The sequence below is a fragment of the Paramormyrops kingsleyae genome, chromosome 5 (assembly GCF_048594095.1).
Source record: "Paramormyrops kingsleyae isolate MSU_618 chromosome 5, PKINGS_0.4, whole genome shotgun sequence".
NCBI classification, from domain to species: Eukaryota; Metazoa; Chordata; class Actinopteri; order Osteoglossiformes; family Mormyridae; genus Paramormyrops; species Paramormyrops kingsleyae.
The window spans coordinates 14002853-14024530 of NC_132801.1; the positions used below are offsets into that span (position 1 = coordinate 14002853).

At 44.6% G+C, this 21678-nt stretch overlaps 2 protein-coding genes across 11 annotated transcripts in view; one reads left to right on the forward strand and one right to left on the reverse strand.

The window, feature by feature from the left end:
• LOC111848524 (caskin-2-like) overlaps positions 1-4967 on the forward strand; it is a 55556-nt gene extending 50589 nt beyond the window's left edge. For all 9 annotated transcript variants that reach the window (XM_072712193.1, XM_072712195.1, XM_072712197.1 and 6 more), the window contains 3 exons: positions 39-1817; positions 2081-2339; positions 2534-4967. In XM_072712193.1, the coding sequence (XP_072568294.1) occupies positions 39-1817; positions 2081-2339; positions 2534-2630 (2135 nt within the window). In that variant the 3' untranslated portion in view covers positions 2631-4967. The remainder of the gene's footprint in view (positions 1-38; positions 1818-2080; positions 2340-2533) is intronic.
• A 99-nt stretch (positions 4968-5066) lies between these two features.
• Positions 5067-21678, reverse strand: part of LOC111848569 (Na(+)/H(+) exchange regulatory cofactor NHE-RF1-like) — a 30688-nt gene continuing 14076 nt past the window's right edge. The window contains exons 2-6 of one of the 2 annotated variants that reach the window (XM_023820705.2): positions 17151-17321; positions 12032-12185; positions 9671-9714; positions 7265-7375; positions 5067-6871 (exon numbers count right to left, since the gene is read on the reverse strand). In XM_023820705.2, the coding sequence (XP_023676473.1) occupies positions 6695-6871; positions 7265-7375; positions 9671-9714; positions 12032-12185; positions 17151-17321 (657 nt within the window). In that variant the 3' untranslated portion in view covers positions 5067-6694. Of the gene's footprint in view, positions 6875-7264; positions 7376-9670; positions 9715-12031; positions 12186-17150; positions 17322-21678 lie in introns of both variants that reach the window. The other variant, XM_023820698.2, reaches the window with a different exon arrangement.

Here is a 21678-nt window from a genome sequence, read left to right on the forward strand (position 1 = left end):
CTAATCTAACTGCCGTTGCTCTGCTTACATCTCCTCAGGCCACCAGAAGAAGATAATGCTGGCAGTGAAGAGGCTGTCTGACATCCAGAAAGCCCACAGCCAGGCAGAGGCGGGCCAGGGAACGCTGCGCCGGAAGCTGCCCGCTGCGCTGGACTTGGTGGCCATTGAGTCCCTGGAGAGCGGGGAGTGTCCCTCACCCCACACGCCCAAGATGCTGACTTTCCAGGACAGCGAGCTGAGTGCCGAGCTGCAGAGCGCCATGTGCGGCTCCTACAGCGGCTGTCAGGACGGATTAGCCATGCGGAGCGTGGCGGCCATGTCCGTCAGCCAGGAGAGCATCGGCACGCGCTCGCGGGGCTCGGGACACTCCCAGGAGCCACCGGCCTCGGGGGCCACACGCAGCCGCTCTCAGGAGAGCCTGGGCAGTGGGGACAGCGGGGGCAGCCGCTCGAATGGCAGCCCGGGGAAGGAGCGCAACATTCCTGAAGGCCGGGACCAGCGGCAGGCCCTGCAGCCCAAGATGGAGCTTTTTCAGCAGACCGCCCCCAGTGCGACGCCTCCCCACACCCCCAGCAAGGCGCCGGGGTTCATATACCCATCCATACCGGCGAAGCCCATGTCCGGCGGCTCTTTGGCCCTGGCTTACCAGGGCACCTCCCAGGGCCCCACTGCTAAGAAGGCCTTCAGCTACCTGCAGTCCCACTGTGGCAGCTCTGACGCACCGGGGGCACCCAGGCTGCCAGTGAACGGTGACTCCCTGAGGCCCAAGAAGCGCACCCAGAGCCTGACGCGCTACGCGCTGTCGGACGGCGAGCCCGATGACGATGAGCTGCCGGCTACGCCCTCGGGGACCCTAGCATCCTACGCCACCCTGACACGGCGGCCGGGCCGCAGCCAGCTAGCCCGCCTGCACTCCACCCCAGAGGGCACCGTCGGCCGCAGTCAGTCGTTTGCCATCCGAGCGCGGCGGAAGGGACCTCCCCCACCTCCGCCGAAACGACTGAGCTCGGTGAGTGGCGGGACCAGCTCTGAAACGCCCGCAGCAGTGCCCTCCAGTGGAGTGGAGGTGGATAGTGCAGGCAGCGTGAAAAGCATATCGGCCATGCTGGACCCCACGGGTTCCCGTGTGGGAACAACCCCGGTGCCCTGCAGACTGGACAAGCCAGGGCCAACAAAGGAACTCGCGGCTACCCCGAAACCTGCCTCCCCGGTGCCGCCTCCAAAGCCAGCGCTACCAGCAGAGCTGAGGGAGCCAGCAGGAGGCCGGAGGCGGACGGTGAGCGAGCCGGCAGCGTGTGAGACCAACGAGGGCAGGGCCGACAGCGGCGTGCACTCCGACATGGAGGAGGACAGCAGGGTTGGGCCGGACATGGAGAGCTCCTCATCGCCTCAGCACAGCTCCAGCGAGTGCATCCCCTTTGCTGAGGAGGGCAACCTCACCATCAAGCAGCGGCCCAAGACCGGTGGGCCCCTGAAGCCGGATTCCACTAGTAAAGATCCTGAGAAGGCCCAGGTGGTCAAGACCCCCGACGTCCCCGAGTTCAATCTGAAGGAGTCGGACACGGTCAAGCGGCGCCATAAGGCCAAAGACAAGGATCCCCCAAAGGAGGAGGCGCCACCTGCTGGCCAGCCTAGCGGGGCACATCCAGAGAGTGACGACGCGGTCAGCCGGAGGATCGCCGAGATCGAGAAGAGCCTTCTCAGCTTAGAGAAGGGGAGTTCGGCTGGACGGCCGGAAAAGCCCCCCCTCTCCCCGAAACCCGCCAGTCCTGAGAAACCCCCTTCTGTGCCTCTTCAGGTCCCTGCGTCACCCTCAGGTAGCGCCACTGCATGCACACCACTAAGTTTTTATTTTATATTTTTAATAAATATCAGATTTGTTGTCATGGGTTGCTTCCCCATCCTGGGTTATTCCCTGCCTTATACTGATAGCTTCTGGGATAGGCTCCATACCCCTGTCCCTGTATAGGACAGGCAGGTAGAGAAAATGGATGGATAAAATAATTTGCACATGCCCTCCTTAATTTTTTCTGTGCTGTCTGTCCTGTCACTGTCTGAACTTCTGATTTGCTCCCAAAAGCTCGAGTCCCCAATGTGACCCTCAGCGTGGTGCAGAGCGTGGCCTTCGTGGCCTCCTCACCTGAGCCCGGCCTTTCCCACCTGCTGAGCCCTCACGACTCGGCCCCGGTGACAGGGAGGGTGGGTGTGTCTCTGGGCCGGCAGCCGGGCCCGACCTCCAGCACGGTGGTGGTGAAGCGCCTGGAGCAGACCAGCAGCTCCCTGGAAGCGGCACTGAAGGCCGTAGAGAGGAAGCTGACACTAGAGGGCAGCACTGACAGGTGAGGGACGCCTCTGCCGCCAAAGGCCTCGCGTGACTCTGCCAAAAGCAAGGCAGCATATAAGCAACTGTGCTGTGTTTCTGCTTCAAAGACACCTTTTCTTGGTGTCCAGTAAATGCTGTAATGGTCTGTAGATTTACATGCAGATGAGGTTTATAACTCTGATGTCTGTCCTACAATGTCAACCCACACAGTTCTGCCAGCATGGCGAAGTCCGCTGGAAACATCCTGGATGACATTGGGAACATGTTTGACGACCTGGCTGACCAGCTGGATGCCATGCTGGACTGAGCTGCACCCTGTCACAGACCCTCCTAGGCTTTTCAGCCTTGAAACTCTAAACTTCACCACCCAGCTGTCAGTTTGGGCTCTTTGTGATTTTTTTATTTTTTTTTTGTTTTAGTATATATATTTTTTTTAAATGCACCATCGGGACACTAATGCTATGGTGTCACAACGGAAGCACTTAAAATGCTGCTGTCTGCTGGGCCTAGAGGCGCCACGTGAGAGCTGTACTGCTGTGTAGGGACGCGAGGTGGGGGGGGGGGGGGCTAAAAGCAAGCGGAACTGAGGACTGAGGTGGAGCGGAGATGTGGGCTGACGGGGACTCGGGCAGAGAGATGGGGGGTGGGGGGGGCACGCCAAAGATGGGCAGCTATATGAGCCCCCCACCCAGCATTGGGACTCTCTTGTCACTTTGCATGAATCTCTCTTTCCTGCCTCCTCATTTTCCCAGCAGCACCTGGAGCCGGTCTGATTAACAGAGCTGTTTAAAATGCTCCATCACTTTACAAACACAGGTGGGGTGCAGGTAAAAATGCTCTATATTTCTTGTTCTGCCAGCTTAAAAGCCTTAGACATACTGCAGTATTAGGAAGTATTTTTCATAGTAAAAAAAATCATAATATAAAACATTAATGTATAATTAAGTGTTTTTTATATCCTTGCTTATTTTCTCGTTACCTCATGCTGATTGGAATGCCTTTATTAAGGGCCTGAGAGAAATCTCCACCCAGGCCAGACCAAAACTCAACTGTGGGACGAAGGAACATAGAAGCACATAGAAGATGATTCCATGTTCCTGTTCTGTAAAATATTTACATAATGGTGTTTTTATTTTTATTTTTAAACTAAGGGAGCATCAGTTTTTTGTTTTTTTTTACAACTGTTAACAAGACTTTATGAAATTATGGAGTTTAAATGGAAAAAAATATTCAGTGGCTAATTACTATAATATTAGTAATATTAACTATTTTGTCTAATTTAGAATTAGTATATATTTTAACTAAGCCCTCTGTGTATAATATGTATATGAAATATTACCCATATGTACTTCCTTCATATGTTGCTAAGAAGGTGAATGTAGTTTACCAAAGTCCTTTGCAGAACCTTTCCTCTAAATGGTGCATACTTTAGCATTTCAACAAGTAAAAACAGGTTTATTGTTGTCACAGAGAGCACTATTTTGTGAGAGATAGGCACAATTATTCAGCCATAACTGAGAGGGAAGTGGAGTCATCACTCCCAGAAACTTCATTAGTGAACACTAATGTATGACCACATCAGGCCACATGGTAAGTGATAGTATCTGCCAGTGTTTCTCTGTCCTGGTCCCTACGGCCCACTCTGTGCTGATGTGCCATTCAGCTGAGTGTGGCTTTAGTGTAAGACTGCAAGATTTGATTCACAATACTAAATAATATTATAGTTCAGGAGTTCATTTAAAAAAAAAAAAAAAAAAAGTTTCATGCAGGCGCTAGTAAATGTCAGAATTTGAGAAACTTAAAGCCTGTACTTAATTATCAAGTTGATAATCAAGTAATTCTTCATAAATTCATTCATTTTAAGGGGAAAAAGCTATAGTTAGAACTTTATTTCAGACAATTTACTATGTGACTGGAAAATTAAAACAATTTAAGCATTTTAGCATTTGGAGAAATGATTTTAATTTACTCAATGAATTAAGCTTTATCAGTAAATAAATCACAAGGAGCAGGACTGAGAAATACTGATACTGAAATATAGCAAATTATAGAGAAATTTATAGCTAGCGCATCGTTGCATTATATCTGTTTTGTCATAAATTCCACATTTTATTACTGTACATTTCTTAAACTGTGGTGACTGTGGTTATATCATGGTTTTCTGTGTAATTCACAGGCCCCGTGTGCAAGAACGTCACTGTGAGTGGTGATGATCAGGGTTTTCTCCAGTCCATCTTGACAGAATACTGGCTTATTAGTTGCATTCAGACTGATCTGTTTTGCGTTTAACTCGCAGTTGAGTTTCAAACATATTTTGAAAAGTGATTACAGTTCACTTGTGAGCACATAATTTAATACAAAAAATAGCTTTTTTAGGGTTGTGGAACCTACATGATGTATGTTTTTGACTTGCTTTTGCTGTATAGTTTTCCATAGTGTCAGCATACTGTACTTGTTCCCTAACCATGAGCTGCTTCATTCCTACAGTTAACTAGCATATGCTCTGACTAACTGGTTTCAGTTGTGCTGAAACAGGTTAAGGCCAGTTTTAAGGAGCTGATGCCTGGCTGCTTGTATGCAGCTGAAGCACCTTATGACAACTGGTCAAAATGCAATTCAATAAATTCTGATAGAATTATACAAATTGGTATATACAGCCTTTCTTCTTGACATTACACACACAGTGCTGGGACCCAGCATCACCCCCATGTCTCTGATGACAGCACTGACAATTCTTCAAAGCTGCAGTGAAAATCAGCGTATTTATTTCTGAACAGTTTTCTTTGAGTAAGATGGATGGCCAGTGAGGGGGAAAATTACTGTACTAAAACTGATTACACGACTCATTTTGAATAAACACAAATTTAAAATCCCAACATGCTCATCCTGTAGACACAGGTATACTTGGTCCTGTCCTTGCAGTTTAACAGAATCAATACAACATTTAAAACATGACTGTAGACTATTATACATACAGAGTTTACAAAATTAAGTATTGATATTGGTTAAAACAAAAAGAAATGTGGAGATGTGATTCGGGGAGCAGCGGCACACTGGTTAACCCTGGTTGCCTCAGATCTCTAGGACCGGAGTTTGAATCTCCACCCCGACTGTGTGTGTGTATGCAGTTTCCATGATCTCCCCATGTTGAGGTGGGGTTTCCTCCCACAGTCCAGAAACATACTAAATTGAATGAGTTGCCAAATTTTTGATAGATATGAATTGTGTGTGTTCCCTGCAATGGGTTGGGGCCCCATCCTGGGTTATTCCTTACCCAATGCCCATAGATTCCGGGATAGGCTCTGGACCCTGAATAGGACAAGCATGTACAGAAGATGAATGATCCATGGAAGAAGTGGTACAATAGTACTATTAAGAGCAACAATGAAAGGTTAAATATTACTCCTTTCACATTTTTCAGCCATGTTTTGGCTGATGTAGAATATTCAGTCTTAATGCATCAAAATTCAGCTCAACAAATGCACTGTGTGGCCTGTTTGGTCAAATGAAGGAGGTTTAGGTACAAAGTCCTGATAAGGATTAGCCAAGTGGAAAACGAGCCCTGAAGGGTTCTAACATTTCCATGAAAGGGGAGCAGAGTTCAGTAATTAACATATTTGTCTTACCTAAACAGTGTGCTGGTGGAATAAACCACACGTTACCATGAAATATGCATGCTATCAATTCGACATCACCTTAAGAGGATCTTTATCCATTTTTTTAAATATTTTTTTATTCCTTCCCAGACACCTTCCTAGTCCTGAAGCTATATTCTGCTCTTCAGATTCAGTGCCTGCAAACTCCTCCTTGAATCATTTGAACTCAGGCTAACAAAGCCGGCATTGGAAGAAGGGAAAAACAGTAAAGTTATTAGTGCTAAGAAAAGGCAGTGGCTCAGTTTTATAAAAAATTAACTTAAGAAACAATTATCTGTACCATAGAGGAATGTAAAGGTTCCACAGGCAAGATGTGAAAATTAAAAGACAAAAGAATAAAATTATTGCCCTGTTTGCCAAAGATTTTACAGTTTAAATTAAGACAGAAAATACCCCTTTAAAAGTAAGGGTGAATCATGAAATTAAAAAAAAAAAAAACAAACATTCAAACCTTCTTAAACAACATGCTCTATCAAGCCTTGATAAATCACACATCAGCACTCAATTCACTAATTTCAAATAAATTTCCCTCTACAAAGAGGGTTTCCTACTCTTTTAAACACTGGATACAAATATAAAGATTATGGTCCCTACTATAGAAATATAGTGTCTTTCATTCTTACTGGCAGCTTGTATTTTAGCTGACTGGGCAATACATTTGTTACACAGTGGAAATCACAGCAGGTGGGGCCATCCTGCTTCCCCTGCAGCTGTCCTATAGGTTGCTGAAGAGCTCGTTCCTCTTGCTCCAGTCCATGGGTGGGGCTCTCTTGTTGGAACGTTTCTGACGCGCTCGTTCCTTGGCCTGCTGGAGGGACAGAGTCAGGGCTGGGGCTGCGTCGTCCACCTTTGTTTCCTGAGGCACATGCACTGGCTGGGGACTTGGGATGGGCTGCTGAAAACAATTCGAGGGAGACAATGGAATTTTAGGTATGGTGTTTAAATAGTTAACAGTACATGACCATGTGCTCAAAAAAGAAATCATGATCATTATTATGGTTATTCTAATGAGGACACCAAAACACACCCCTGATTTTTTTAAACACTGATATTTATATATTTTAAGCAATTTCCCTCCTGGGATCAGTAGTTTTTTTTCCTGATTCTTTTTAAAGAGAACTAGTTTTTGTTATCAAATTTAATCTGTTTTCTTGGCTTGACTTCAGGAATCAAAGTGGGAAGCTTACAGACCATTGCCGATGTGTATGGGTGTGTGAGAGTGTATGCGTGTGTGTGAGAGTGTATGCGTGTGTGCGAGAGTGTATGCGTGTGTGCGACAGCTCACCGCTGGGGCCTCGGCACTCTGCTGCTGTGTCTCTCTAACAGCAGCACTGGAGATGATACTACTTGGATGGCTAACTGTGGTGTCCAGCTCTTTGGCCATTTTCCCATTAACCTGAAAAGTCCCAAGAAAGGAGGATCAATACGATGCTCAGGGTATGAGCAGCTGGCAAACAAAATGCTGTTGTTAAATGCATGTCTGTTAAATTATTTTTCAAAGAGGGGAAAAAAACATGGTTTAGAGCAGGGGCGGCCAATCTTATCCAGAAATGGTCGCTGTATATGTGGGTTTTTTACAACTCCCCAATTAGGTTACTAATTAGAGAACCGATTGGCTGAAGAGTCCTCACGTCTGGGCTTGAACACCTGACCTAAAGGTTATCCAAAAACCTGCATACACACTGGCCCTTTGCAGATAAGATTGGCCACCGCTGGTTTAGGACATTAAAATTCCACTAGGGGGCAGGCTTGACCATAAAACTCTACATATCTACTATCATTCCACTGAACATTGTGAGCAAGAAGTGGGACTCGTTTTCAATAGCAGGAGTTGAAGCAGCTACTATTCGTCATTGTCCTGTTGACAGTCCACCTCACCACTGGAGGCCACAATGCCAATCATCAGTGTTATTGTAAGCAGAGATAAATTATGGCTCCTTTAAACTGATTTACAAAGATTTTACACTCAAAAATAAGGATGATACTTTCAGAAGTATAAACCAATTGTCAAACTCTGGGTAATGGAAACCACAACAGTAATGAAATTCACTTTATTAACCCATATAGGCCCGCTTTCCTTTCATGTCCTTACTAATCACAAAATCCAAAGCACAACCATTTTGAACTTCTACTACACTGAAGAATTAAACAGTCTGTAAAATGTCAAGTCCAATGAGACCTTGAGTTTGAGTTCTATGGCTCATGCTGTGAGTCGACTGAGGATTAAATTTTAATAACGTATACTTGCTGCCGTATTAAATGTTTCTAGATCATTTTTTCCCATTTTACCATGCGACACAGGCTTTTATGACATTGAGATAATCCACCATGCAGCTCCAGCCTACCCACCATGCTGAACAACATCGGTCAAAGCCTTTCCGTCTTCTCCAATGCCTTATTAATTGCACGCTGAAATGCTCTTCCTTAGCAGCGAACACTTGGTGCCTTTCTAGTAACAGGTGGCCCCAGAGAGCTCATCTTCCCACCTAATTCACTGAGATTACCTCGGCTTACGGGGCCCGACTGAAAGCCCCAAGTGGTTTGAACCAGTGTGTGCACTGTGACGTTACATTAAAGAGAGGGACAAAGAAACAGGGTAACTGCTATATTAGCATACCCCACTAAATTTCATATTCTAGTAACTAGACTCATATTTGAAGCTACATATTTTACTTTCTAGTACCTTGTGTTTTAAACAAGAGAGAGGTAAGTGTCCCCATGTGACAAACCACCTCAGGGCTGAGCACCTAAGTGGAGCCTTGTGACCTTCCAGTTACTGGCACAGATCCCTAGCCTCAGAGCCACCACTCTACCCTCACGCAACCCCAACATTTTTCCAAGCAAAGATCTGTTTTGCGTGGATAGTTTTAGCCCTGTGCGCAACTGTGGTTCTAAAGACAAATTAAGGATCTTATCCAACAGGCCACACATCTGAGGTGTGGTATGAGAAGAAGCATACAAGCCTTATCTCAAAGGTATGGTTGGGGTGTTTCTGTAGAAATGAGATTTATCTCCTTTTGCCGGTCTGGAATGCAAAAGTCAAGCATTGAGCTAAGCTGCAGAGACATGCATGGAAAACTCACAAAATAGAGGAGTGTCCTCTGCCAACTCCACTGGAATAGGTTTCTATCTGCAGTCGATTCCATTACCCTTACACTCTTACTTGCCATTATAGGATATAACCCAATTCTGAAAACAAGAAAATCCTTGCATGCTTGTCCTCCATACTCTTTCCACTGGCAAATTCCCAACTTTCTACATACATCATTAGTCAAGCATCTAGTTTATTTAGCAGAAACAGTTTCAGGTGAAACAAAGTATCAGCAGATTTGATCTAATCTGTAGGTCTGTCAGTCCAAGTAAGCAAGAAGCCTGTGAAGAGCTGTAAACTTTGGGCACAAGCGCCCTGATGTGGGACCCCACCCATGGCCTCCCAAAGGGACCCCCCCCCCCCGCTTTTGGGATGCCTCCAGTTCCTTTGTTTCTTTACAGAACAAAAGGTCCCATCAGGACCATGTCTGCCATCAGTACAACACAGGCAGACAGACGATCCCCAACGTATAAACAAATTGTCCCATTCCAGCCAAGGGTCTCCACTTTGCACAGTTTGTGTCACTTTTTCACAAATATTTGTTGTCTGGGCTTTTGTGGGTCTTTTCTGGGAAAAAAAATATACAATAAATTTACTCACCATGTCCTCCGTCTCTCCATTGGTCACAGGCTCAGGCAGAGGTCCTGAAACAACAAAAGCAAAGATGGGTTATTCTTTATTGGGAACCGAAATCTCCCAGCACAGCACATGCATCAGTTCATCTATCCATATGTGTTCCATGGACCACAAGCCTAACATTTTTACTGCTTTAAAGGCTACTCCTACATTTAGCACAGATTGGCATAATGAGGGTGGACTGCTAAGCAATAATACCCAAACTAAAATAAAGCTTTAAGCAGAAGGTTACCCACTACTTTCAGCTGTCTCCTCTGGTTAGACTCAGAAGCCAGTAGACGAGAAACCCAGAAATCACTGGCCAAGAGATCAAAATTAGTGTGTGAGAATCATCTCAGCAGTACATATTTGCGAGACTGGATTTGCTAGACTATAATATATTATAAAATTGGAGCAAACTATACATAGAATTGTCTGTTACTACGAGTGAACAAACAAATAGGAGACACCAGAATACAGCTGCCGGGATTAGTCGACGTAGTCGATGATGTCAACGCATGGGCTTGCTGGGACCAGTGTTATTATCGTAAAATAAAACTGAGAGGAAAATGGAAACTTATTTTAAAAAATTGTTAACTGAAATAAATCAGCAAAAAGTACCGCCACGCCATCAGCGTCTTTTTGCCTAGTCTAACCACAATATCTCCCTCTTTTAAAAGATGTAGTTGCTAAGCTAGGCCTTTCTTCACCGCGACATTAGTACTTACTTCTTCCAAAACAGTAGCATGTGGGGCTCCGCTAACCGAATTTAATAAGCATAAAGATACGACAAATTTATACAGATTACTATCTTCTGGTCATTACAATACGTATATCATTTATATTTTAGGCATACAACTAATCTGCTTATCGAATTGTGGGGGATTTACGTCCGTATATTGCCGAAAAGCGGGCGTCTATCTAAAGCCCTGCAAAGACATATAGTTTATTGTTGTCAAATAACATTAACTTAAATTAAAACGGTCAATTTGATTTTCTGGAACAAAATTAATCGTTTAGGTAAATCGACCAATCGGTAAAATATTCGATAGATGAATCCATAGAAAAATAGCCCTACACCAGAACACAAAAAATGCTACATATTTTGCCTATAATAGTTGTACTTATCTAGAAGTGCATCACTCAGTGTAGCTCATCAATAACCAGAGAAACACAAACCAGGCAGAGGCAAAAGGCAGCACTTATTAGGAAGAGACACACAATATGGAGATATTACAGGGGGTGGGCATGCTGTGCTCCAGACATGGCACACAGACATTGGAGGAGATGACAGAGCTGGACAGCCAATCAACAGGAAGGAAGCACATTCTGTGCCAAGTCTGGGGGGGGTGCTGTGACCACACAATTAATAACTTCTAAGCCAGCAGCCAGACACAGTGATAAACATTTCTCCTTAGTTAATGTGTAACTTACAAAGTTAACACACCTTAAAAAAAATGGAATTGCACTAAATGAACTTCAGAATACCTTCAACCATCCCACTCAGCTTGGCTATGACTGATTGCAAGCCAAAGAGTGACTTTCTCCTCAAAACAACTCCAGCCTCTGAATAACAGGAAGACTTGGGAACTGGGAGGTACCATGAGCTAACTGAAAGAGTCTGGCTCAATCTACTCATTACATCCTGTTCATTCAGACTTTCCAGAAAAATAAACACTTCCAAGCACAATATGGCTTCTGATCGGTTACATTATAACTGCGTTAACATTAAATATAATACTGTTTAATTTTCTGTCAGGGATAAAAACAGATTCTTATAACAGATTCCCAAAACCAAACATATGAAACATCTTCTCTCAGGGTGTTTCCTACACACTGTCTGTCGCTATGGCCACAGCTGGCATGTCTTATCCGTGCAAGCAGATTGTTGTTGAAAAATATTCTGCAGCGTTTCAGCAGAAAGGTTTAAAATTTAACCACAGCTTGAGGTTTCTCCGGAGAGGTTACCCTGCTGAGTTCTTCATGAGCAGCGGGGAACAGTTACTGTGCCACTGAAGCTGAGAATGAAGCTGGCGAAATATCCGGAAACAGAGAGAGACACATGCTCAGTGTCCCTTCTAGGATTCTTCCTATTAGATCCTTACTACTGACAGCCCCAAGGGTAAAGTAAGGGAAGCAGCCCTTCAGGACAGAAGATATTTCAAGTGGTTCAACGCTTCAATAATGCGAATGGCTTCAAAATGTATTCAGTAAGATCTTTTTCATATGAAGATATAAAAAAGGCCGCAGAATAGAAACCTAGACCAATTTGATTTGGAAGCATTTTTAACACAATAAGTGTAAAACACGGCAGCGTGGGCTCTGTGCCTCTCCCCGTAAGCACACCTGTCAGATGCTTCTCTGTGGGGGTGGTCTTGCAGCTCTTGAAGAAGTTGTCCGTCTCGGAGTCTACCACCAGCAGACTGGTCTCGTTGCCCCCAGCCTTGATGGCTGCGACTACGTCCGAGTGCTGCTTCCCTTCCATAGACATTTCATTTACCTGGATGGGGCAGAGTCAGAAAACAGTCAATGAGTTATCCAATGTCACCTAATGGCCTACTCTCGCGCCAAATAAGAAACTAAAGGCCGCTCTGGCAGGATTTAATCATTCTTCCACTGCAATCAGGAATCGAGACACTGACTTAGGTCATGAGGAAGTTATAAATATTATTCACTAACACATAAGTCACTGAAAAAAAGTCTTAATACAAAACAGTAATATTTAGCCGTGTTACTAAAATTGAAAAAACACTCAGGGTAAACAGAGCCTTTGGCTGCAAACAGAGGACACGGTTTCTGTCAAAAATTATAGTAGCATCCATTGGATAAATCTGAAATGGATACGTGATCCATGCAAATAATGTTCGTAAAATGAAAAAAATTCAAAGATTTTAACAAAATATCCAAACAAAATTTAACCAATGTCAGAATGTCTGAAAGTAGTCTTGGACCCTGAGGACTAACAGAAAACTTCAGCATAAGACCATAATGGACACAGTCAGCTTTGTGGAATGGCCTGGTAGGGAAGAACATTATAAAAGGTCCCTGTTGTCTCCTAGAAGACTCAGCTAGTATTTCTCCATGGACATTGTCCATTCACTTCACCTGAGCATTAGCTAAAGGAATTTATCTACAAATGCTAGTTATTGTTATCTGTTGCCAGTAGTTTATATCTGCCGATATGAGACTATTCCAAGTTAGATGTTTGCCACATTTATCATGGAGGCAATAGATCATTCTGTTTATTGTACTATTATAACAAACCAGTAATATGGGAGATGTCCGGGATTATCTGCAGTTCAGCTAAGAAACAGACAAATACACTTACTGAAGGATGACCTTTGGTTAGCATCTCTCAGTTTATAAAATTGTTGTTCTAGCATGTCCAAATTATTACATCAGGTTCCATTTTGCCTTAACACCGCCCAGAATGACAACAGAAAATTATGCATTCTTAAAGACGCAAATTGTGTGGTTAAAATCCTATTAAAGACAACACAAGTAGGGCTATTTCTGTCATGTTAACCAAACACTAACAACTGTAACACACAGTTTCTCAGGCACAGATACAGATATTATACTGAGCCAAAGACAGCTAATAATAAGCATAAGCTGGGCTGACAGCGAGCACGCAAACTGAGCGATAACCGCTAAGCTAATCAGTGCCGCTGTAAAAGAGAGAAACATTGGCCTTGGACTCCGCAGCAGCAGACAAAGGACACAGGCAAAGTTCCCCAATGTCAGGATTCATTCGTCATCATTATCAATCCCCGCTCCTGCACGTCCAAGAAGGAAACCCTGCGTCTACTTTATTAACCACAGAAAGGCACACCCACACTCACCAACACCAGCAAAAAAAAACCGTCTTCAGGAAATCCGTGTTGGGGGGGCGGGCGTGTAGGGGAAAGACTAAGGGTTCTAAATCACTGTGGAATGGCTGGATCAGAGTGCTATTTTTGTCAGTGTAAGACCAGCACGGCCGGGAGGGCGAGGCTGCGGTACAGGGCGCCGACGTGTCTCCGCTCCGCTACTGAGGTGGGCTTCCGGAATGCCTCACAGGCCATTCTGAGAGACGGAGACGGCGCGCTCCCTGTGCGCTCGAAGGGAGCACCAGAGCCACCTGCAGATGCTCCATTACGTGCCTCGGCTGTTTGTGAGTGACACGTCATTCGTATGTAGAGCTCGTCTGCTCAGTGGACGCCCCCGTATACACACATGGCTCACTGAAGCCGTCACCGACTGTAAATGATCTTCCTGACATTTCACCTAGCCTGCATATTACAATAGCATGTGTGCGTGTGTATGAACGGGTACAGACTGAAAACAAACGATAAAACCCACTAGCAAAGCTCTGTATGTTGACACAGTAAAACTTCACAAAAAACAATGGTGGACACATCACGATATGACTGATGACAAATATTTAAAGAGTTTAAAACTTTATGACGACAACTGCTAATGGTGGTGCTTCATTAACTAAAATGTCAACCTAGCATTCAGGAAGTACTATTACCATCACAGCAGTAGTGCAATAACAGGCACAGATGCCTATAAAAAGTGTTTATCGGGCTGTTCTTTCAGCTAATGCTAGGAAGAACCCCTAGATAACAGGTTTTAAACCAAAGAAAATGGCCTAGATGATCATTATGCTCTTATTTAAAAACCTTAGGCTAAGGAATTAATATGGTGATACAATGTAATCAATTAATAATTTAAGTCTGTTGAAGTATGAACCCAACATAAATTAATGAACCCTACAGCACTGAGTACAGGATAAATACACTTTTAACCAGGTCCTATTTACTCCTAGATGATAAAATATGGTGCTCCAGTCCAGGGGTGCCACCCTCCTATTTTACATTTTACTTGTGTGCACAACTATTCCCAGTTACACATCTGCTATGTAGACATAGTCATTACTCACACGAGAGGACTCAGTAGGGAACCTGATGTTTTGTACATGTACGCATTCTTGTGGAGTGGGTCTCTGAAGCAGGAGGACTTCCTGCGTGTAGGAGAGCCCGGGGGCGGAGGGGGGAGTAGGGTGTGCCCCCGGCTCAAGCCAGCCATGCAGCGGAAACTCAACAATGCAAGTCGTGTAAACACGGCGACGTCGACAAAGTCATTTTATGCAAAAGCCGAAAGGTGCGGGGGGGGGTACAGGCAAGGCCGTCGCAGCTTCCATTCGTGCGTCGGGAATTAGATACAGCTGCGATCCGACGCTAGTTTCATGGCACACAGCTCTGCCTTTTTTGTGGATTCCTGCATGCAACAATGAAGAGGTATTTTCTTAATGATCCAGCAGGAACTTCAGCCTGAGTCAGTAACAGCCTGTGGTGTTTGTATGGAGAACCAGGTCTGAAGGCTTTGTTACCTTCCACTGAGACTAAAGAATCCTGCCTATACACCGCCACAGCTGCAGGTTTCGTTTGGCCTTTTTAAGGCCCAACTATGTTCAAATGTAGGTGAACTGGAAAGAATGCATCATTATTACTGATCTATCGCTTCACACAGCACTCTAGATATTCGGTGGATTTGTTGGGCATATGCATATGCAACCCCATTTCCAGAAAGGCTGGGACACTGTGCAAAATGTGAATAAAAGCAGAACGCAATGATCTGCAAATCATATAAACCCATATTTAAATTTAGGGAATTTGGTTGTTTTATAAGAAATATATGCTCAATTTGGAATGTGATACCAGCAACACATTTCAAAAAAGTTGGGACAGGGCAACAAAAGACTGGAAAAGTTGTGTGATGCCAAAAAACAAAACACCTGGTTTAATATCCCACAACTAATTAGGTTAATTGGCAATAGGCCAGTAAGATGATTGGGTATAAAAAGAGCCTCCCAGAGCGGCAGAGTCTCTGTGCAGTGAAGCTGGGGAGAGGTTCACCACTCTGGAAAAGTCACAAAATAGTGCAACAATTTAAGAATAATGTTCCTCGATATAAAATTGCAAAGAATTTAGGATTTTTTTTCTTTCTTATATGGTACATAATATCATTAAAATATTCAGCGAATCCGTAGAAATCTCTGTAAGGGACAAGGCTGAAAACTAGTATTGGATAGCCGTGATCTTCGGGTGCTCAGGCTGAACTGCCTTAGAAACAGACATTTCTATAGTGGAAATCACTGCATGGGCTCAGGAACACTTCCGAAGGCCACTGTTTGTGAACACAGTTCATTGCTGAATCCACAAATGCAGGATGAAACTTTACCATTCAAAGAAGAAACCATATCTAAACATGATCCAGAAACGCCGCTGACTTCTCTGGGGCCGAGCTCATTTAAGGAGGCAAAATGGAAAACTGTCCTGTGGTCTGATGAATCAAGATTTCAAATTCTTTTTGGAAATGATGGATGCTGCATTTTCTGGGCTAAAGAGGAGAGGGACCATCCAGCTTGTTATCAGTGGTCAGTTCAAAAGTCAGCATCCATGATGGTGTGGGGGTGCATTATTGCCCATGGCTTGGGTAGCTTGCATGTCTGGGAAAGCACCATTAATGCTGAATGATATATACAGGTTTTGGAGCAACATATGCTGCCATACAGATAATGTCTTTTTTAGAGAAGGCTTTGTATATTTCAGCAAGACGATGCCAAACCACATCCTGTGAGTATTACAACAGCATAGTTCCATAGTAGAAGAGTCCGAGTACTAGACTGGCCTGCATGCAGTCCAAACCTGTCATCCATTGAAAATGGTTTTCTGCATCATAAATCGAAACATATGACAAAAGAAGACCCTGGACTGTTCAGCAGCTGAAATCCTATATCAGGCAAGAACGGGACAATATTTCACTTTCAAAACTCCAGCAACTGGTCTCCTCAGTTCCCAAACGCTTAATGATGATAATAATAATAAAAAATCAATACTTTATTAATCCCCATTGGGAAACTGTCTTTACACCCACCTCAACCGGCTCTTTGTAGAGTACCGGTGACCTTGTGATTACAGGCACACAGGTTTAGCCCACTGAGCCACACGCCGCTTACAGTGTTGTTTAAAGAGAGCAACACAGTGGTAAACATGCCCCAGTACTAACTTCTTTGTAACGTGTTGCTGGCATCAAATTCAGATTGAACATACATTTGTCATAAAACAATAACATTTCTCAGTTTCAACAACTGACATGTTGTCTTTGTTCAATTTTCAATGAAATATGGGTTTATATGATTTGCAAATCATTACATTCTGTTTATATTTATGTGTTACACAGCATGCTAACTTTTAACTTGGAAAGCGTCTGATATGTTACATACGTACATGCTGCTGATGTGTGGACAGATGGTACCATGGCGATCCATTCATGGGTACAGTGTAATTATTACCACGCAAAATGGAACTGTCGTTAGAACAGAGAACACTGGACACTAACAGCACCTGTGATTGCTAAGATAACCAGAGGACGACTAGAAGACAGAGGGGCAGAGCACTTGTGACAGGAGCTTCTGTACCTGCACGATCCTGTCCTGGGGACGAAGGCCAGCTTTCATGGCCGGAGAGTCCTCATCCACTGCCCGGACGTACTGTCCTGGCTTGGACTTCTCGCTGTGCAGGTTGAATCCATAGCCATTGGTCCCCTTCTTGATGGTACAGAGACGAGGACGCAGCTCTTTTTGAGGTTCCTGTGGATGTACAGCAGCACCGATCAAAACAGCCCTTTCGACAGAATCACTGTATTTATTCATCCATTTCGATTCATTAACGTCACACATGCACCTATGAACATGCTACAGAAAAACAACATGTGCTGGTTGACTGCCTGGCTAAGGTTTGGTTGCATACCAGCAAAAATGCCACCCTTATGAGCAGTTTCCTCACATGTGGCACCTCCCTAGCAACAGGGAAAGAATGCAGAGGGTGGTGGACTGTGGAGGTGTCTTCAAACGAAACGGCATGACCTTCTGCTGTCCTCCCACTACTCTTGGAAGGTTTAATCACTGGAAATGCATTCTGTCGGCTGAATAAGTCACACAGAATGATTGATGTAGATATTCCATTTTTAAAATTCTCCCGTATCACTTAAAAACTTTCCTGTGGATGTTACTTCACTGTAATGACTGCACTCATATTCATATTCAGTTTCTGGAACTTTTCCAAGGCAATCCAAAAAAAAGAAAAACAAAAAAAAAAAAAACCAAGCAGCAGAGGCAACGACAAGTTGATGTGTCAGGCACCATGCTGGCTGCTCTGGATTAAATATTTTAGATATTTCACTAGAGCCGTCCACTTCGGACCAGGACACAGCACGCAGTGTGTCATAATACTAACTGACAAATAACTGCAGTGGTCCTTTGCATTTATTCAATAGCCAGCTCTGTAAGCCTGTGAATATAGCTGGGTGTTAACATGCAGGAATTCGGGGGATTATGGACAGAGAGCACAGGGCTGTGGAGTAGGTCTATTCAGATGAGCAGCTTGTTATGCTGCCTTGTACGCTCCAAGTATGCGAACTATCCCCTCAAGGAAGCCTCCCACACATCACTACAATGCCAGCCTCCACTACAGGAGAAATAATGCAAAACGAAAAACACAAACAAACACAATGGTATCTGTGTAAAACAAAAACGAAAATCATACCTCTGACAAATGAACGTCCCTGCTGAGAGTGAACACTAAGCCTTCCCCGGGCATGCTTTCCACATGAGGCCGTGCGTTCAAAGCTATACGAAAACAAGGGGCTCCGTCGGGCTGGCATGCCTCAAGGGACGGACTCCTGCAAGCGAACGGGCTGGGGCGCAGCTGAGCAAACGTCACGGCGATAAAGTCAATTCGGCACGGCGCGTTTACAGACAGGGCGCACTTGTTGAAGATCTCAGGCAGCTCAACGGGTCTAACTGCCTACTAGTGAGGTAAGGCTGTGATCAACAAAAAAAATAAATAAAATAATAAAATTCGGTGGAGTATCCCCATTCATAACTGCTGAAGGTCACCTCTAGGATGCCTCACTGCAAAGGGCCCACAGCATATGCTGCTGCAACAAAACGGAGCCCTGAGACAAGAAGTCTTCCAAGGCTATTTGGGGACAGAGCTGGCTACACAGAACCCTTATTCTCACTCAGCCCATACCGCTGAAGCTTCGTTTTCCAGTTAATGTGCCAAAATGGCCATTAGCACCCCAGCCATCCAGGCAGATATACCCACAAGCGGTTCAACAGTCTGAAAACTCAGATTAGGTTACGTTATAGCAACTGTAAAACTAAACTGCAATTTGCGAATGCAAAAAATCTGTTATTCGCATTCTTTATTCTAAAAACAACAGAGCTGTGCATAAACTGAAGAAAAAAAAAGAATTTCCGATAAGACACTTGCAAAATTAAACACCACCCAAAATAACAGGTGTCACCATCGTCTGTATTAGACTGACGTTTAAGTGAGACCTTCATCCGAGGACATGACAGCTGAAGGGCCTTACACACACGCGGGCTCATGCAGCCTAAACCACTGCACTGCTGGATGGATTCAAATAAACGCAGAAAGATGAAAGAAAACATACTTACAGTGGTCACTATTACAGCCAGTGCCCTTCTTAGCACCCCCAGCCCGACATGGAGACTCTGCAAAACCTCTACAGCGATGGATCAGCTGTTCCTCCGTCGGCTGTTTTAGTAGATTTACAACACGGTGCAGTGGTACAGTATAAGTGTCTCCGCACCCCAGTGGTGTTGCGTTTCTCACACCGACAGAAAGAGGAACATGGGGGAGTACCACAGTTCATTTTCAGGAAGAGCAGTCATGTCTCGATAATACTGCACAATCCAAACCATAAAAACACAATGTTTGGCCTTAGTGATTCTCACATCACATGGTTACTGATATTACAGTGTCATTATTAATGCCATAAAAAACTGTAACAATAACTAATTATTATTCGGCATTCTGCGACACTTAGCATGGAAAATATGACAGCTACCCTGCTGGTGTTGGCATCTCCTGCCGCTGACGGGCATTTGGCTAATGCCGGCTCGCATCCCCCAGGCACCGGGGCCAAACGGTACCACCAAGGAACAGAGTGCCGGGTCAGACTGATAAAGGATGAACGTTTAGAGAAGAAAAAAAGCTCAAACACCTCAGGGATAGCAAAATCCTAATTAGTGCTTCTCTCATTCCGTTTTCTTTCTTTTATGCACATTTTTCCTTTTTTGTAATTTAAATGGCATCCGACTGACTGAAACATCCCTAATTACAGATGCTGACAAAGCAAAAATGTTATTGTACAATGTGCTTAGTCTGACCAAAAAAAAAAACAGGTTTCCTGCAGATGTTTGTTGACAAGGTGAAAGTTGTACCATGTTTCATCAGGGGAACAGCAAGTTTCTACACACACAAAACACAGGCTATCCAGATTAACAAGGTCACATTACAGTAAGACTTCACACATGGCAAGAGGTCAAACACGCAAGACCAGAAACCCTGACTTGGCAGAGGCTCATGGAAGGATTCAGAAAATGGAGCAGCCAAAAAAAAGTCAGACTCTGCCTTGATGTCCATTGTCTGTCCCAGCAGGGAAGGCCACAGGAGCTGGCCTCAAACCTGCAGGATCCAGGCCCATGTGGAGCGTTCGGTCGACTGAGCTGAATCGCAACAGGTACCCGAAGGGGACAAGGGCATGAACAGGGGCAATCTGGGAAAGCTAACCCCCCCCCAACAGAGTTTAATTTTTCCAGCATGTCCCCCTGAGACCCCACCCATTCATTTATGTCCATTGTAGTGGACATTTTGTTTTTGCATCTCTTTTCACTGAGATAGTAGGAGACGTATTTATTCCTGTTGTACACTAAAGAGGACATGCTGTGAAATTAAAAATAAATTTGAAAAAAATCTAAATTGTAAGATGTCTCATTTCCCCCAAAGACAAATAACCTAAAATTGAAGGACCCTTCTTTCCTTGGGTCTCAGGAGGATATGCCATCCAGATCAGCTGCCCCAAGCTAAATGAAAGTGAGGCTTGTACAGAAACCACCCCCAGCCCTCTTCACGTATCAATCCCTAGCAAAATCTCAACCATGCTAAACCAGGCTCACATTAGTCACAGCTGTCTCCCTCGTCCCCAATGCTCCTCAGCACAGGTGACTGAACCATGGGGTTTTTCATCCTTCGGTTGCAGTCATGGGTGATTAAAAAAAAACCAAGTGACACTTTAGTGCTCAGTAATAAAGATTCCTGAAGAACAGTCTGCGATTTATTCCCTCCCTCAGTTTATATTTCATTGGTTAACCACTAATCACCATCAGGAGATATGTTTAACAAATTATTAACAAATAATTTGACGATTATGGAAAGGCTTTAAGGCTGCTTTTATGAGCTCACCCAAGCTGAGCTGCATGGTTGTTAACCTCTTCCTTGGACTACATACCCCATGGAGAACAGACATAGGAGAACATGCTACGGGCCAATCGTGACCTACTTCCTGAAATGATGCACCTTTACAGTCTTTGTAGTTCCACTACATTCAGCTGAAGCAATCCAGCATAGGTAGGAATTGAGAGTCATGTTTAATTCCACTGCCCATGTTCGAAGGACTGAAAGCAGGCAGGGAGCTTTCGGTTATTCAAGCCAGCGCTGAAGGCTGCAAGCCCAGGGCCAACACACAGCCAACTGCACTGCCAGAGCCCCCCCCCCCCCCAGTCCTGATGAATAGGCAACTAATCCTATGCGACTGAATCTGACTTTATCCAATTTGCACAGTAAGAGGGGAGGAGATTCCCAGTTCTGGGTAGGGAGAAATGGAGACAAGAAGATGCTGGAGCAGCCAGAGTGCCCAGTATGCAACGTCATGCTGTTTAACCACATACGGTACATTTAGAATTGCAAATATAGCGACTAAAGACCCGTCTGCACAGAGGGAACCTCCCGGAAGCCGTGTGGACGGCTCGTTGCACCGCTCTCTCACGGCTCCCTGGGAACCGATCTGACAAAGGGCCGCTTTGTCAGCTCACGCCAACCCAGGGCCCTCCTGGGATCAGAAGGAATGACGGCATG